Source organism: Salvia miltiorrhiza, chromosome 1 (genome assembly GCF_028751815.1).
Source record: "Salvia miltiorrhiza cultivar Shanhuang (shh) chromosome 1, IMPLAD_Smil_shh, whole genome shotgun sequence".
Classification (NCBI taxonomy): domain Eukaryota; kingdom Viridiplantae; phylum Streptophyta; class Magnoliopsida; order Lamiales; family Lamiaceae; genus Salvia; species Salvia miltiorrhiza.
Window position 1 is genome coordinate 48,741,336 of NC_080387.1, and position 18,240 is coordinate 48,759,575.

Genomic DNA, 18,240 nt, shown 5'->3' on the forward strand with positions numbered 1-18,240 from the left:
ACTCCATCCCTATACAATAATGTATAGATCGTGTATAAAAAGCAAGCCACGACATACATATAAGTCATCTGCATTCAACCATATATATCAATAATAGTTACAATTATTATTTTGTTGTTTTCAAGTTTCAACTGAAAAAATAAAATGGTTGTTTTACAATAAAACAAAGCACCTAAGTCTAATTAGAAGTTGTAACAAAGTTACACATGAAGACAAAAATAGAGTGACCTATCGAGTATAGTGATCCTTCCTGCCTCCAACGTATTTTGGTCACGGACACATGAACAATTTTAATTCATAAATCTATTGTCTAAATTGTTTTGTTTGATTTTTCCTTTCAACTCTGTCAATAATGTACCCATCATTCACTGAGCATTATTGGAATATGAAGATTATTCACCTTCTGCATTTATGTTATTTAAATACTAGCCAATGAATGAGATGGTTCATTAAGATGATGATCATATGAAGGTTCAAATCCTAAATCTTAATTAGTCAAGAAATATTAATTGCGTATTAGGATGATGATCACGACATATAGTCTTTCGTAACTCTTCCGTGTTGATGTATATCATTTAGAAATTGGTCCTTGTTGAAGTAGTTTTTAGTAGTAGCAACTAATGTTGCAATAGGATATAGAGGAATTTATACAAGAATGAAGCTTGAAGTTTTTTTTTTGAGGTAAAATGAAGCTTGAAGTTGAATGACATAAGTGGTGATTTGACCATTAACCTTTGACAATTTATGTTTTTTATATTATTTTTTTTGTGAGAGGAACCTTTGCAATTTATGTTAATGCTGAAAGTTGAGGCTGGAATCAAGATCAATGAATATATATTGATAATAAATCACTAGTGATAGGTGGAATGACTTAATTTCGAGATTTTTTTTTATAAATCAATAATTAAATAATTAAATTTAGAGAATACATTACTATGGACTCGAATACAAAACTTTTAGATCTAATCATTAATTACTCTACCGTTACTATTTTGAGATAATTGGTTGATTAAAATTTAAAAGGTAACTCTCTTTAATTGCATAGAGGTTAGTTGGTTAAAATCGACAATCGCACAAATGAAAGCCCAATATACCTTTCCCATGTTTGGTTAGGCTTTTTAAGAGCTAGGAAAGGGATTCATTTAAGCTAATCCGTTAGCTGCTGTTTGGTTTAGACATTGGGTTAACCATTACCCTTACCTAGGGTTAACCCAATCCATCCAATTGATTCCCCTCAAATTAGACTGGAAACGAAATCCATTCCGCTCCATTCCCCGTTCTCTTCAAAACATTTTTTCTCCTTTCATGCTTTCTCTCCATTTCGCAACTTTTCTCTCTGGTTTCTGTCGAGCTTCATCAAGATCTCCATTGAAGATCTCCATTTCCGTCAAGCTTCATCAACATCTCCATTGAAGATCTCCAATTCCGTCGAGCTCAGGTCAGTTTTACTCCATAACCATAATTTCTGTCGATCTCATCCACTTTTCTTCCAATTTTTTCGTCGATTGAAACTGTTGGTTATACTGGGCTTTCAATTTCACCAATAATCTCTAGTATTAATTATTGATTTTTTGGTGTAGAAATATTTGGAGCATTTAGGTGAAATTTCTGCTTGAAGTGTGCTGTTAGGTGAGTTTCCTAACCTTCTCTTCCTGTCCCTGCAGTGTTAGGGGACTTGCTTTCTTTTCTCCCTGCTGTGTTAGGGGAGCTTTTGGTGGTGTAGCACACATTTATGTGAAAAATCATTACATTTTTTTTGCCTCTGCACTGTCTAGATGTTTGTTTTTTTGTTGTGAATTTGAAATGTGTATGTATAGCTAAAAATATGTTGATAGGATCTGTTCTACTGTATTGCTATTATCAACAATCAATGCAAATTTCTTGTGGCAGAAAGTAGAGATATGCCAAATTTCTTATTTATATTGTACAAGTAATAAATACAAGAAAACAAATGATAAATATACCTTTGCCTTGGGAGAGGTGGATGAGAAGAATGATGAAGAGAATGTTGAAGGAAGAAGCCATTAAAAATTAGTAGAGCAATGAAATGAAATGGGTAATAATAGTAAAATAAGAGGTGGTGGTGCAGCTGCTCCTCCCCCAAAGTTGGGTGCAGCTGCCATCTACATGTGTTGTGCTCATATATATATAAATCTAGATACACACACTCACTGTTCACTCCAAATATTATACTCATTCTTGGGGCCCCAATTAATTAGGCCTTATTTTTATAGTATTAGAATTCCAAATGGAAGTCACCGTGGTATTAATCCCAACTGCCAACTTTTACCAAGCATATTATTATTAGTATTAAAAGATATAGATTCTTATGTCTTGTGCCATTTTAATTTCTTTTAAGGTTTTGGGGTGCTGTTTAACAGATTCGTAGCATCTATATATGCTAATGTTTTTTGCACAACTTTAAGAAGAGGGTCACATAATAATAACAATAATAATCTTTTGTCCACTAGTTGCACTAGTCTAACAGTAGTTGAGAAATAAGTTAAATTACTAAAATTCATAAATGAATATTTACCATTTAGCTAAGCTGCAGTCTGTTGATTAATATCAGTTTGCTCGAACTAATTCAGCCTCTCTGTTTTTTACTATTCAAAGTGTTTCAACCAATTTTCAGAAGATATTTGAGAACATCAATGCAAACTTGGGAACTATGGCTTGTGCTTGGGCGAAAGCGGAAGAAAGAGAACAAAAGTTGGATGATAAGGCGAACAAAGTGCTAGAAGAAGTGATGAAGTTAGATGGCCTTTCTCCTTCCGAAGCTTTGGAAGTGGCTACAATTCTCATGGCGGAAGAACACAAGCGTCACATATTTTATCAAGCTCCAATGAACTTGAGGAGGCAATATGTCATTGATCTTCTCAAGAAAAAGTAGAGCTAGTATGTAATTCCTAGTAACATCTTATGTCTAGCAGTTAAATATCATGTTTTTGCTTCTTTATGTTGATATGGTCAGAAGTAGAGTGCTCTTAATTCAAGACTGTGCTGCTGTCAGTATGATGCAATGTTTCTTGAGAAATAGGGAATTCATTTGATAACCTTTATATCCCAAGACTTTGGTATACATGAGAAAGAGACATTTTTATTTATTTATTGGAAGTCTTATATCACTATGAAACTCTAGTGTTATTCAATTCTTGGTAAAGGATTGGTGTGATCAGAGTCATCAAACTAGGATTTCTGTATGAATACTTTCTTTTTTATATATATATTAGTTAAGCTAGAAAGTTTGATTCCTTGTTTATGAAATTTGTACCAAACAAGAAGAAAGGGAATCCCTTATTAGTGTTTCCTTTCCATTGTTGAACCAAACACCCAATAAAAGTAACACTTATTGTTACCATTCCTCCACTTTATTTGATTCCATTCTCTTTCCATTCCTTTACTTGAACCAAACGAGCACTTAATCTAAAAAGAGCCCAATCAGCCTTGGATGTGATTCTTAGAAAAATGCCCAATCGCACAAATGAAAGCCCATTCTGCATACCCCAACATTAAAGAAGGAGGAGAAGGAGATATACGAGTTCTAAGACCCGACCCCCCAACAAAAAATTAAATATAAGAAAATATTAATAAAATATTGTCGATTTTCCATTATGCAATGCTGATATATATGTCAAATATTGAAATCCATTTTTGTTTGAAAAATATTTATACGCCTTCCTTTGAAGATACATGTCTGTCTTCTATTTTTCAACTAAATTTTTACTTCATCCGTACCGTTTGAAATATTTTTTTTAAAAATAGGCACAAAATTAAGAATTATGTGATAAAAATATAAAGTGAGATATTTGAAATAGGATAAACCAAAGTTAAGGACAAATTTCTTTATATTTACGGGTTGGAGCCATTTCAAATGGGACAACCCAAAATAGAAAATGAGACATTTCAAATAGGACTGAGGGAGTAATATTTTACTACCACACGCTTCCGTGCAATCAGTGCGATGCACATCAAACAGTAAAATTAAATAACATATTTAAATAAGTAAATATAAATATTAAACAAAATTAAAATATAAGTAAATATAAAATATGTTTTAAAAATAAAATAAAATAATCAATATCAATCACTCACTAAAAATTCGAATTTCAAAATGTAAATTTTAAACTTTGTATAAAATGTAATGATAATTATAATCAATTAATAATAAAAAATAATTTATAATGAAGATTAGCATTACACAATACACATTATTATAGAGTATTACACGTCATAATAGATAAATAAATATTTTCATACACAAACATTATATAAAAAGTCATATTTGAAAATATATTTTTTATATATATAACTACTTATTCATCTAAAAGTTATTACTATTAAAATTAATATAAAAATTATTATTTTAAAAAAAGTGTTATAAAATGAATCAATATATTTTCCTTCACCTATATTACATTCTAAACTATTACTACTATTTTTTTTTGAAATGGCTAAATTATTATAATTAAAAAATATATAAAGCACAAAATATGATATCTATTTATTTTTCTTTAAAAAAAAAGATAGAGCAATAAAATTAATATAGCTGAAAAAATAAACATGTCATTAAAGATTAAAAAAAAGTATATATACATTAAAGAGAGTACAGAGGCCTGCCTAGTGGCTTTAAATTTCTTTCTCTTTTCCCTTTTTTGTAGAGCGGACATGTCTGGTGGTCCTTCTTGCTTTCTTTGTCAGGCTTGAAGGGTTTAGGTTTTAGATTTTAGGCTTTGAAATGTGATTTGGATCACACACAGTTAAAGTAGGCCTCTAAATAAGCTCCTTAATTAATGAAAAATATATGGTCAAAATTATAAGCACCAATGTTCTTTTCATTAAGGTATATGCCCGTTCGTTGCTTGCCCGATTTTTTGTAAGATCTGAAAATTTGATTTCGACCATCCTTAATCGTAGGTCTCTAAATAAGCTTTGTAATGACGTAAGAATCGTTGCAATCACATAAGAAACTAAAATTATATGATCAAAATAGATTGTCGAATAAAATATTTTTAAATTACAAAATATTAGGTTATTTTCAATCAAACTGGCCAGTTCAATTAGAAAATCCGGTCTGATTCGGTGCATTTAAACCGGCCGATCTGATCGGCTGATTCGCTTCAATAAGCCAGGGTTGTCCGTTTGGTCAGACTGTTGATCAGGTTCAATCAGTGGCGGATCTAGAATTTTTAAATTGGGGGTACGAAAATATAATCTCACAAACATAAATATAAAAAATACTTTAATGTTAAAAAATACTACTCCCTCCGTCCCAATAAAAGTGGCCACATTTCCTTTTTGGGCGTCCCATTAAAAATGGCCACTTTTCTAAAATAGAAATATTTAGTACTCCTTAATTAAGTTTAATTAATTAACCCATTTATTTACCTCTCTCACCCACCTCTCTCTCATTTCTCTCTCACTTATCACCATCGGCGAAGAGCACCGCCGTCAACACCATCGACGCCGCTTCCTTCTTCCCCGGCGAAGAGCACCGCCGTCAGCCACGACCGCCGGCCACCCCTCGCGGCGTCGCCTGTCACCTTCTCGACGCTCTCTCTCTCTCGTCTCTCACCTCTTCTCCGCCGCTCCGCCTCTCCAGTCGACGCCGTCTCTCCGCCGCCCCGTCCCCGACCTCCCTCTCACTCGTCTCTGCTCTCTCCGATTCACGGTGGCGCCGATTCATGGAGGATCTAGGGCTCGAATCGGAGGGCCGCGAGGCGTCGATTCAGAGATCCAAACAGCAGCGGCGGCGTCGATTCACGGTGGCGCCGATTCATGGAGGATCTAGGGCTCGAATCGGAGGGCCGCGAGGGCGGCGCGGGTTCCCTTCAGTGCGTCGGCGCCGATTCAGAGATCCCTTCACTGCGTCGACTCATTTCCCCTCCACTGCGTCGGCGACCCTTTCCCCTTCAGAGATCCCTCTCAGAAACCACCGCCTCTCCGCCGCTCTGTAACTTCCGTCGAAGTCGACATCGTCGTGGGATTTGAGATTTTGCTTCATTTTTAGTTTGAGATTTGCTTCATTTCTTGAAAATTTTTGCAAGATTTGAGATGGTTTACTTCATTTCTTGCGGTTTGCCTCGTTTTTGTGGATGATTTGTGCTGATTTTTTTGTGGATTTGGGATGATTTGTGCTGTTTTTTATCGAATTGATTTGGCTAAACCCCCCTCATTTTTGTGGATTTTTGTTTATGATTTTTGCCATCGCCGGAAAGTCTGATTTGGGGATGATTTCCGGCTGATTTGCCATCGCCGGAAGGCCGGCTGGTTCGCCGGCGCCGGCCATCGTCGCCGTCGCCCAGATGCAGGGAGAGGAAGAAGAAGTTTTAATTAAATCCTTAATTTTGATGGACTACAATTAATTAAACATAACTATCTCCTTCTTAATTTCCGTGCCCAAATAAAAGTGGCCACTTTTATTGGGACGGAGGGAGTAAATAACTATATATCTAGTCTATCTTCCGACCAGTCTTCATTTCTTCAAAATATTGTATTTATAGGTTCTCAAAATACAGCCGCTACTTTTGACTTTTAATGGGCCCAAGCCCAAATATATTTAGATGAAAGAAATACAAGTCGATTGAGGTGTTTGAGGGGACAAAAATTAATTAAACAACTCTAAATGTATAATACTCATAATACTACTAGTAAAAAAAAATAATTTTTGGGGGTACACTCGTACCCCCACCGCCCCTAATAGATCCGCCACTGGGTTCAATAAGATATATTCGACCTGATTCAATTGGACCAGACCGGCCGGTTCAACCAGATCAGTCAACCCGGTTCACCCCGATTGGACCGATTTTTTTTGCATTCAAATGACATAAACATATATTTACAGGTACTAATTTTAGTAGTTTCAATAAAACGCAACGCTAATACTCCCAACAGATATGCTCGGCGCCCTAACAAATGAATCGTTAGTTAAACGGAACGGCGGAAAACGACGGCCATATTTTAAAAAGATTCGTGGAATTGCACGGCGCCTATATCACGCAACTGCAACTACAACTACAACATGACTTCTCTACATCACTCCGCCTTTCTCCGCCGCCGCTACGCTAACCCCGCCCCTCTGCCCCCGCCGCCGCCGCACACGGTTGTTCTCGCTGAATTGTCGCTTCGACCGCCTCAAGCGCGGTGCTCTGCTATTCGATCAGCTGCTGAAATGTCCTCGCAGACTCCTGCTCCTACGCTTTCGACAGTTACTATTTCCTACGATGAATTGAAGGTAATCTTGATATCGATCAGTTGTGCCTGAGTTGGTAGTTATGGGGACTGCATATGTTCTGATATATCGTTCTTGACGATAGGATACAAGTGCTGATTTATCGGAGAAAATAGAGCTCGGATTTGGCCCGAACGGCCTCGGAATTATGTCCATATCGGATGTATGGAGTAATTTTCTGGTTTCTCTTATTTACTGAATTTTATATGAACTCTCCCTTGCTCGCTCTCGCTCTCCGTCATTCAGTGTCGAGCTGACCGCCACTTCTTCTACACAAAAATGTCTTCCACATCAATCTGGAATAACGTGTTTAATTTTGATTGTCGAATCGAATAACGGCTTATGTACTAAAATTTGCTGGTCCTTCGTTTTGTTAGGAAATCTGACTGGGAAATATATGCAACTGCAAGTATACATGCGTTGTCAATAGTGTGTTGTTGTGATTAGTGGAAGATATTTCTATTGATATTGTCAATGTGGATTTAATATGACGTCAAATATTTAGATTTCAATTGTTAATACTTTGTATAAGCCTCTCTCAAAGTATACAACTTTCTACTTAAAAAATCTTAGTTTTTTTTTTATATTACAGTACTTATTGTGTTTTAGAGAAAAGTAAGATATACTAGCCTGATATTTGCAACATGTAAAAAAAGTGCACATAGTTACACATAAATATCAATTTTGTAATTGCATTTGGTTCCCATTTGTTGTAGGTGCCTGGTTATCAGTTACTGCGTCAAAATCTTCTATGTCTTGCACCTAGGTATGAATTCAATGAGCCATTCTCATTATATTTTCTACATGATTTACGCCAATGTAATAATGGACCCTTGATTTTCTTCAGTTCAGTGTAAATTAGATTTTCCATGATCTTTGCCTCTCTGTAAACTTGTAATAATTTCGAATCAGATTAGCTAGCCTCCCAGAAGATGTAAAACGGAAACTTGAAGATCCTAGCAGTAGGTATGTTAATCCTTCTTCTCATTATCCTTCTATGTCTTCAGTTACTCACCTTGGGATCTTACTGCTGAAGTCCTGATGCATTTAGTTCAAGTTGCTTATGTTTTTCATGTTTGTCTGTGGGCATTCAAGTTTTAAAATGTTATCAACTCTGAATCTTGAGGAATATATATGTAGGTACAATTTTGGATGGAGTCATGGAAAAGAAAAACTCGAGTCCGGAAAACCAGGTAACTGTCTATGGACATAAAGATTAGCTGGGATTAGCAGCCTTCGGTCCTCATATATACTATTTCCATTCTCATTCCAAGAGTCATATATCTATTTCACTTATATTATCTAACTGTCTATGTTACTATTATGTAACACTTTTTAACTCGTGTGAGTTTGATTCTATTTAGCAGATATGTTGAAAGGCTCCTTCTATGCCAATCCGATACTTGATGTCCCCACAGATGACCAATCACTTGTTAAAAGGTAATAATTGCTGCTACTACTTTTGTCAGCAGTAACAGCGATATCATGAGTATTGCATAACCATAGCTAAATAGACTGACATTAAACCTTCATACGTTGTTCCTTTAGTGGAGAATTTCTTTCACCCTGCAGTACATGCACGGGATTTTGAGCTGTCTTTGTTTCTATTATGAATTCAAAAGACTAAAAGTTGTGAATCATCTTGCAACTGCTGAAATTTGATTGACTGGAATCTGTCAATTATGTGCAGTAAAATTAAGCTCAAAATTATACAAGTTATATAAATTGCATGTCACCCATGCACCATGCTGATATTTGCAAAAAATGTATTAAGAAATTTTTGTACTCGCTTGAGAGTTTCAATCTGATCTAATTCTCATTGAAGATAAATGCTTTTAAAAAAGTTCTCTTGATTTTTTATAGCGGAGACTATTATACTTTCTGATGGTTCTTATGATTTTTGACCTATTAGGTATCCTTCTTACTGTGGACAAAATATATGGCCTCATGATGTATTGCCAGAACTTGAACTGGGTATGAGCTGGGACCTAGCTACTCCGAACCAGTCTAATAAACTGTTCCGATATTCTCTATGTTAATTGTCACTCAGGGGTAGTGTAACTTGGAGTTTTAAGTGTACTTGTTGTACAAAAAAACTCCCTGGACAACTTCCAATAACCATTCACATAGTATGCAACTTAGAAACTTTTTCCACATCTTTAGTTTGCTGTTTAGTTTAGTATGTGACTTTCAAAATTTTGTTTCATATATTTTATTTTTTTCTTCTGCAAAACTTCGGCTAATAATTGGAGCTGAAGTTCCGAAATCTCATACTGATCTCTGATCCTATTTGATACTCTCTCCGTCCCAATTCAATAGGTCATGTTTCTTTATTTGGACATCCCATTTCAATAGGCCACTTTCTAAAATGGAAAGTCAATGCATAACAAATATCCTCACACAACACATTATTTACATCAAATGCCATTGTAGCCCACACATAATCATCTATTTTTTCATTTAAAGCAGATATCTTCATTTCTCTCTCCTATTTTATTATAAACTATTTGTTTCTTAACATCCATGCCCAGGCCCTGTGGCCTATTGAATTGGGATGTGACCTATTGAATTGGAATGGAACGAGTATATTTTTGTGTTTTACTTTGTAGTCAATACATGTATTGTAACTTTGGTTTATAAATCAAATGGTTTTAAATCTTTTTCTTCAAAATACTTTGATAGGATAGTGATATGCGAAAGAAAGTTGGTAGATTTTTCCTTATTGTAAATTTTCTTTGGTCTGGATCTGTATACCTGACTTCTTATCTTTTCTACCTCTACAGCCTTTAAAGCTCTTGGAAAGTTGATACTGGATGTTGGGTTGCTGTTGGCGCACCATTGTGATCGATATAGTAAGTTCTTTATCTTTGAATTTTGCTTGCTGTGTTATCTTTTTCGCAGTGTCAATTTCATTTATTTGAGGTTGTCCAGTATATGATCACTATAAATGTTGAATAAGTGATGTATCCAGCGTGCAGCGTGCTGCATGATACATTTAACAAGCCATGCAATATGTTAAAAATGATAATGATAAGCTAAACTGTTATCTATGGCTTTAAAACAAGCAAAACATAATTTGAATGCACTAAAACTGGTAAGCTAACACATTTACTTCATAATATGAGAGCTTTTTGTGTCCGCTGCTGCCGGAGGGCAGGACTTTTGCATTTGCTGTAATACATTAGTTTGACTATCTAATATATTGCTGCTTGATCTGGACTTGTCTAGCATCAAATGGGTTGAAAATGCATGAAAATGGAAGTCTGCAGCAAATACTTCTTCGGTCTCGATGCCACAAAGGCCGTCTCCTTTATTACTTTCCATCCCATCAGTGGTAATTTCTTTCCTTACAAACTTTATGTGGAGCATTCCCAGGGTCATTGTATTTGTTTTCAATATGATTATACTGTGCCTCCATATATACGAACAGTTCCCACTACTGTGACATAATACCTCTGACCTCACTGCAAAAATGGGACATAAGATTTTTGCGTATCTTGTTATCTTGTGAAAGATACTTCTTAAAATATACCAAGAACTAACAAACTGATTAATTGCTAATATTTTCTATGGTTGAATATTTTTCTTAATAGTTTTTACAGCCGCAGTAAGAAAGTTGAATTATTTATAATTTCAAAGTATTGACCTCCCATTTGCAAAGCATGTATGCTCTACTAGTTTGTGTAAACAGGCACATTTGGAAGGATCATTGTCATTAGTTAAAAAACTATGAAAGATAGATTTTCTGTCTAAAAAATTATCATTCATGAATGGCTTTGTTGCAGCACTTCTGTTGTAGATGGTGATGATGGCTCTATGTCATCATGGTGTGGATGGCATACAGATCATGGTTCCCTTACAGGTATGTAAATTTCAGATCTTATATTGCCATCATCTAATCTTGTACTATATGAGGTAGCATTTGCATGTTAGTGGTTCTTCCTTGGCTAATTAGTTCCCCAGTTAAGCTTTAGCTATTATGATAATGGCTGTTGTGTGAAAAGCAGAATTTTATTCTTTGTTTGTGCATCATTGAAATCTGAAAGATGTACGTGTACGCTTCTATTAGTATGATGTTGATATACAAATCAGCTGTTCGTAAAAGCATATTCAAACTATATTACCGTGGTTTTCAGTTACACAGAAGTCATATGAATTCTTTGTATTAGATCTATGCATCTCTCTTTGGTTTGTAGCACCTATTATCTCCTTTTGTTTTTTTCTTTCCCTTTTTTTGGTCTCCTAATAAGAGTGTATTAAGGCTCTGATTAGTAGAAAAGTAAACACATGTTCCCTTGAGAAATGTTCTAATATTTCTGTCTGTACTTGTATTGTGTCTAATGGATACTGGCATCCCATTTACAGGTCTTACTTGTGCAATTTTCACAAGAGATGCTGTGGAAATACCTTGTCCTGACAGCACTGCTGGCCTTTATGTAAAAACACGTTCAGGTCAAATAGTCAAAGTATATATCTTTCTGCTCATTGTTATAGTAGTATAAAGGTTTGATGGTGTTTATGTGCTCAAAATATTACATTCAATTTTATGCTACATGTAAAGATCAAAAGAGCTATTCACAATCTAGGCAAGTAAGATATAGGGATGAAAGACTGAAAGAGTACCATGAGTTCGATCTCTGATTTCTGGCATGTTGTCTTTGTATCTAATCAAGAAATCTTTCATGAACTGTTAGCATTGATAGCTCTACCAGTATCATGTCTCCTTTTACTTCCACCTGGCTCATCTGTAGCATTCTGGTCTCCACTCATGTACTTTTCTTTGATTTATTTCGTAATATGCAAATTTTGAAAGTTGAGCCTGTTTCCCTCAGGAATATCCATCAATATTAGATAAAAGTTTCTCTTCTTTTTACCATTTGTTATGTGGAAATCTAGCTCCACATACTGTCTTCCTTTGGGTCTCTTTTTGGACTATTGTCATGCAAGTTTGGTTCCGAGGAATATTTTGGTATGTTAAATGGGCAGAGAATCAATGAGGAATTTTGCGTCCTTCTCTGGTTAGAGTAGAACACATAGGAAATTCAGAACCAAGAAAGGAAGGCTATATTGTGATTGGATACAAAATGCGCTTGGAGAAGACATGACACTCCCTCTCTTTAGGTAGATGTTCACTTAATTGGCGTTAAGTATATAAATAACAAGAAATGTATTAAGGTGCCATGAGATCTCATATTTTAAACCTAAAAACCAAAAGAAGAGAAAAGGAAAAAAAGCGAGGAGGGGTGTAATGGTGATATAGGGAGGAGACTTGTTGCATCACGGGACGTTGTTTCTTGGTGTCTGCAATAAGAGCCTCATAATTTTTCTCAGTTATACAAGTAAGGTAGACAGGAAATGCATGGTTTAATTGCATTTCAGAAGAAAATCAAAGAAACTCAACTAGATGTTACGCCTCAATTCTTGACCTCTATCCCTTCGTACAAACTTTCTGTGTTATTGATAGACCGTGGCATCTGTTTTCTTTTCTTTTTCTTTTTAATTGAGTCAGTTATTTATTCTTAGTTCTTCTTGTCAAATAGTTTGGGCTAAAGGCCTATAACGTGTGCATGGGCTTTTAGGGTTAGGGTTTCCTTTTTACCTATTTAATAGGCTTATCATAGTTAGAGTCGTTTATGTGGAATCATAGTATTGTTTAGGACAGCTATTGCTGTAGGCCTCGGTGAGGAGTTTTCTTTTAATTTCTATCATTTATAATATTACCGTTCAGTTCTCGTTCCTTCTCCACCTTTACTCTATCAATTGGTCCGACCTGCCATGGTTGCTACGACGCGCAGCACCGAGTCTCGACTGGATTATTTAGAGAAGGTGGTGTTAGAGTTGCAGACATCGCTGACCTCCCTTACCAAAGCAGTCGACGCTAACCGTTCTGCCATGGAAACTCAACTTGCAGCCATCTTGGCCGCCGTGTCTTCCACTGGAAAACAACCCTTCGTTCCAGATGATCCCGGCGACTCTTCCACTGGGAAACAGCCGTTCGTTCCCGACAACACCAACCCCACCACTATTCCGATTCAAAAATCTGACTTACCCGGGTTCGATGGATCTGATCCCGTGGGCTGGATTGCTCGAGCCAACCAATATTTTCTCGTCCATCGCATTCCCCCGGCCATGAAGCTGCAGCTTGCTATTATCGGCATGTCTGGCGCAGCTATTTCCTGGTTACAACTACTCCTGCGTCGTAACCCCAACCCGGCATGGCCACAATTCACCCAAGCCTTATTGGCGCGTTTCGGCGATGCCTCCACGCTCAACACCTACGAGGCCTTGTTTCTATTACATCAAACAGGATCTCTGGAGGATTACATCGCTGCTTTCGAAAGCCGCGTGGCCCAGCTGCCTCCCCTTTCAGATGACCAGTGCTTAGGATATTTCCTCGGTGGTCTCCAGCGTTCGGTGCGAGAGCAGATACAGGACAACGCTCTCACTGACTACACCTCTGCGGTCAGCGCAGCGCGCCGTGCTGCCCGTCCTAGTACCCCTACCGTGTTTTCCCACCGTGTTACCCCTCTCACAGCCGGCCAACCAACAGCCACAGCTACCTACTCTTCCGACTCCACGGTTTCTGCCGCCTCACTACCTTTAAGCAAGGCCAAAAACTTTCGCCAACTGCCGCAATCAGAGATTCAAAAACATCTTGCCGCTGGTACCTGCTTCCGTTGCGGTCTGACTTTCGGACCCCTTCACCGCTGCCCGCCTAAGACGTTGAACGTCCTTGTGTGTGATGAATTGGGGGAGCCCGAGTTCGATGCACTACACCAGCATGCGCCTGTTGAGGCATCCTATTTCCGGTCCATACTTCAGCCTTGAGGACAAGGCTGTTTTGTCCGGGGAGGCTATTGATAGACCGTGGCATCTGTTTTCTTTTCTTTTTCTTTTTAATTGAGTCAGTTATTTATTCTTAGTTCTTCTTGTCAAATAGTTTGGGCTAAAGGCCTATAACGTGTGCATGGGCTTTTAGGGTTAGGGTTTCCTTTTTACCTATTTAATAGGCTTATCATAGTTAGAGTCGTTTATGTGGAATCATAGTATTGTTTAGGACAGCTATTGCTGTAGGCCTCGGTGAGGAGTTTTCTTTTAATTTCTATCATTTATAATATTACCGTTCAGTTCTCGTTCCTTCTCCACCTTTACTCTATCAGTTATTCAATGTCAACATGTTACAATAGTGTGAAACTCGCCATCGTATGATGTTGGTCATAAAACATGCTTTCGATTACGATAATGAGTTGTTATCTTCTGTGCTTTTACTGATATAGGTGGTGTATGGGGAAGATGAAATTGCCTATCAAATAGGTGAAACAACGGAGATACTGTCAGGAGGTCAACTTTGCGCAACACCACATTGCGTTCGGGTAGTTTGGCTATTTGAATCTCTCTTCTTCTTTTATGAAAGCACTGTTTAATTTACACAGTGGGCTAGTTAGTGCTGGTTGTGCTTCATGAATACAACAGACACCGAGACAGTTTCTTGCTTTTTAAGTTGCTTCTTGTTTTACTTAGTTGTGATTTCAGGATTTGACTTAAGACATGCATTGCCTTTCCATTTGTTTTCTAGTAGTATATCAACTTTAATTAGTGGTAATAAATTGATCTGATATGGTCTATTCTTGAAATGACAACTCGCTGACACTACTTGAGAAAAGGTTAACCTACACCTAATTCCTTGAATTTGTTGGACTTAAGTAGAGATAACTTCTCTGTAGCCACTGTTCTAAAGAGTATAAACTTTTTCTTACAAACTGAAAGCAGTTGGTGATTAGTCTTACCTAGTGTGAAAATTATTGTACACCATAAAAAGGTGAAAGCATTAGATGCTGTGATCTAAAACCAATGTTGATCAATCAAGTTTACTACTTCAGTTTATCTACCAGGAGCTCACAACGTCCTTTTCACAATAGAATCAAGAAAGTTTCATTCAACAAATCATGACTGCATGCTTATTTTCAAGTTCCAAAATAGCAATTGTACTTTCCCACAGAGGAACAGTGATCATTCACTGGCAACTTGGCACAAAGCTGAACTTTTTGTTATTCCTATTTCATTTCGCACATACCTGGTTATTATTATTATTTAATCATGTTTTTATATTAGGCACCAAAAGGGAAGGTGGCATCTGGTGTTGAACGTTCTACATTTGCATTATTTATGCAGCCTAACTGGTAATGCTTGTTTACAAATCTCTCCACCTATATATTTGGTTCTAAGTTGAACTATAATTGTCTTTGCATATGTGCTATTGAATCTTGTTATCAAGCCATTAAACAATGAAACAATATGCTGCAAACTTTGTGAACTCTCTTCTATGCTTCAGTGGAAAACATGACGAATACAGAGGGGCTAAGCTTTATGAACCTGGACATTTATAGTTTGCTGATCAATTGAAGCAAATGTGAGCAACATGAAGCTAGCTAGACTCGAAAACCTGTCTCTATAGGAATTAAATCCCATCTCTGAGTTGTCTCCTAATATATTTGCGGAAAACTAATATCTGCATATTCAATCCCTTCTTGATTATAATATAAATCGAAATAGATTTAGATCATTGCCATCATACTTTGGTTAGGTATGGATGAAACGAAGTGTCGCATGCATTTCTGATTATCACAAAAACAGGCATCTAGAGTGATTAACAAAGCTCTCATGCATTTCTAATCAATGATTTTTATATTCAGGGATGAAAAGCTTATGTTTCCGGAGCTGGTGAATATTCATGAGGTGAGTCCATTGAGTTTCTGTTACCATGCCATGACATCAACATGTGATGAATCTATATTTCAATCAGAGAATTAATTAATTTATAGTATTTTTTTATCAAATATTTATGGTTTTGGTAATTTCTTTCAGTTTATCATGCCAAAGGGGTCTATTTCTTTTGGAGATTACACCGAAAAAGTGCTGGACAAGTATTACGACCTCAATGCATAAAACTGGATGTTCTATTCAACATTGTTAAATAGTAGAAAAGTTCAGCTTTTATTTCCTCTTGCGTAATTGCAAACTGTTCATGGATTCATTTCTTGTAAATCAACAATTGTCATTCTCTATTAATATTGGTCTTAAATAATTGTTCTGCAAATTGTCATTTACTCTTTCTCTAGGTCGTCTGAATTTAGTTTTCCATTTCCTCAGGATTTTAAAGTTGGAAAATATGTATTCGTAAATCTGTTATTCCATTAGAGGCCTAATCAAGAAAATCCGATGCTTTGTCTTATTCTCTTGTCTTCAAACAAATGTTGGAGAAACCAGCCGTCTCCCACACAACTCAATTATTGTGCCATATTAAGTGCTTCTATTAGGCCAATAATTTCGATCTTTCTAATTCGGCTAAAAATATTGTTGTTAAATTGTCCCATCCATCAATCACTAAACCAAACAAAATAGAAACATAAAAATCTTTGACTAAGCAGCATAACTCGATGCTAGGGGACCAAGTAATGATACGTTATCTAAAATGCAAATGTAAACTACATCAATAATTAGTACTCCCTCCCCTAATATCATTTTCATTTTTGTCATTTTTGTTCGTTTATAATATTATTTTCACTTCCATTTATAATAATAAGGTCTACAAACTCCACTCACAATAATATGAGACTCAAACTCCACTCACAATAATACTCATTATTATGAACTACTTTCTTAAAATCTGTGTCGTCCACAGAATGAAAACGATATTGTAGACGGAGGGAGTAAACAATATTTTGTGCAGAAAGTAAATAAATAGTCTTTGAATGCCAATATTCACCATTCTCCATATTCACAAGCAAAATCATTTAAATTTAAATCTTCAACAAACAAGAATCTTTAACATTCCAATCGTCTTGTTTCAAAAACGAAAAGAAAAGAAAATACATTCCAATCGTCCATATACAGACAATAGCATAATGATTGGGCGTATTTTATACGCATATTTTGAGTGTTTTTGGTGAATTTTAAATGCCTAGTTCCTGCTTATTATTATCTTTTGGACTTAATTGTGAAACTAATAAATATTCTTCATGGTTTTGATAGGTTTTGGATAAGAGGATCGAATTTTGAAGAGTTTGAATCTGTGCGCGTTTGTTGTGCGGTGTGCCCATACTGTCTGTGATGTCCGAAATAAAGGCTGAATTGGCGAGAGTTGGGCGACTGATATCTCTTTTACTTTCTTTTAGTGGGCTTTGACTTTTAAAAGGGCTGCATTTTGCCTTATATCTTTAGTTAGGCCCATGGGCCATTTTTATATTACTTTATTAGATTAGGTTTGTTATTTCCATAGATATATATATATTTGTGATGATACACGCTTAGAGAGACATCACATATAGACGCCACCCATTCTGGAGAGCAGCTGGGACGTGATTTTGGAGCAATTTAATTCAAGTTTTCTTTTCTTCATCTGTTCTTCGCAATTTATTTCTTAATTTTCTTTATTTATTTGTTTATGCGTTCTAGCTAATTCGTTTATTCCAGCATCGATTAGGGAAGCACTAGCAAGATTATTCTGTGAGATCTAATTTGTTCTTATACTTTATTTTTATGCTTGTATCTGTGATTCTCTGTGTTTATCGTTATTAATTGTTTTAATCCATTAAGTAGTGCGCAATATTTAGTGAGTTAGAATTAATTATACAACCAATTGAACCGGCCATCCGTAATTGTGGTTTAGATTTGATTAGTGGTAAATTGACACATCAGGGTCAAGGGAAAAGCAGTCTTAATTCAATAATCCTGCGTCAGAGTTTATTGGTTTTGAATCGGGTTTCTCTAGATATTAATGCTGTCGGCTCATTAAACCTATAGAGCGTCTCTTACGGTTGTCAGTCGATTAGGGTAGTAATTAGTGAAGCGTCTTCCTGGTTACCGAATAATTAAGGAGAAATAAGATCACGTCAGAAGCGTCTTCGGTGATTATAACTGGTTTGTTTGCATGATTTAAAGTTATTTTTGCATCGATGATCGAAATAATTGAGCTAGGGTGGACTTAATTGATTGCTGGAATTCTTTTA

At 36.2% G+C, this 18,240-nt stretch overlaps 1 protein-coding gene and 1 long non-coding RNA gene across 4 annotated transcripts; both read left to right on the plus strand.

Annotated features, from left to right (window-relative positions):
* Positions 1-1,154: 1,154 nt before the first annotated feature.
* On the plus strand, positions 1,155-3,111 carry LOC130988788 (uncharacterized). The gene is made up of 3 exons (XR_009090201.1): positions 1,155-1,438; positions 1,581-1,629; positions 2,617-3,111. It is a non-coding gene; the product is annotated as an uncharacterized LOC130988788 (long non-coding RNA).
* Positions 3,112-6,858: 3,747 nt separating this feature from the next.
* LOC130988794 (uncharacterized) lies at positions 6,859-16,328 on the plus strand. Of its 3 annotated transcripts, none has more exons than XM_057912759.1 (15): positions 6,859-7,234; positions 7,317-7,394; positions 7,948-7,997; positions 8,144-8,197; positions 8,372-8,424; positions 8,596-8,671; positions 9,144-9,205; positions 10,015-10,083; positions 10,460-10,565; positions 11,017-11,093; positions 11,597-11,697; positions 14,509-14,604; positions 15,344-15,411; positions 15,925-15,967; positions 16,097-16,328. In XM_057912759.1, exons 1-15 carry the CDS (start codon positions 7,022-7,024, stop codon positions 16,175-16,177), a joined length of 1,227 nt encoding a protein of 408 aa, XP_057768742.1. In that variant the 5' UTR covers positions 6,859-7,021; the 3' UTR covers positions 16,178-16,328. The 3 variants fall into 3 exon arrangements, with proteins under 3 accessions (XP_057768742.1, XP_057768751.1, XP_057768758.1); XM_057912768.1 differs by having other exon boundaries at positions 8,599-8,671; XM_057912775.1 differs by having other exon boundaries at positions 7,217-7,234; positions 7,317-7,401.
* Positions 16,329-18,240: the final 1,912 nt, after the last annotated feature.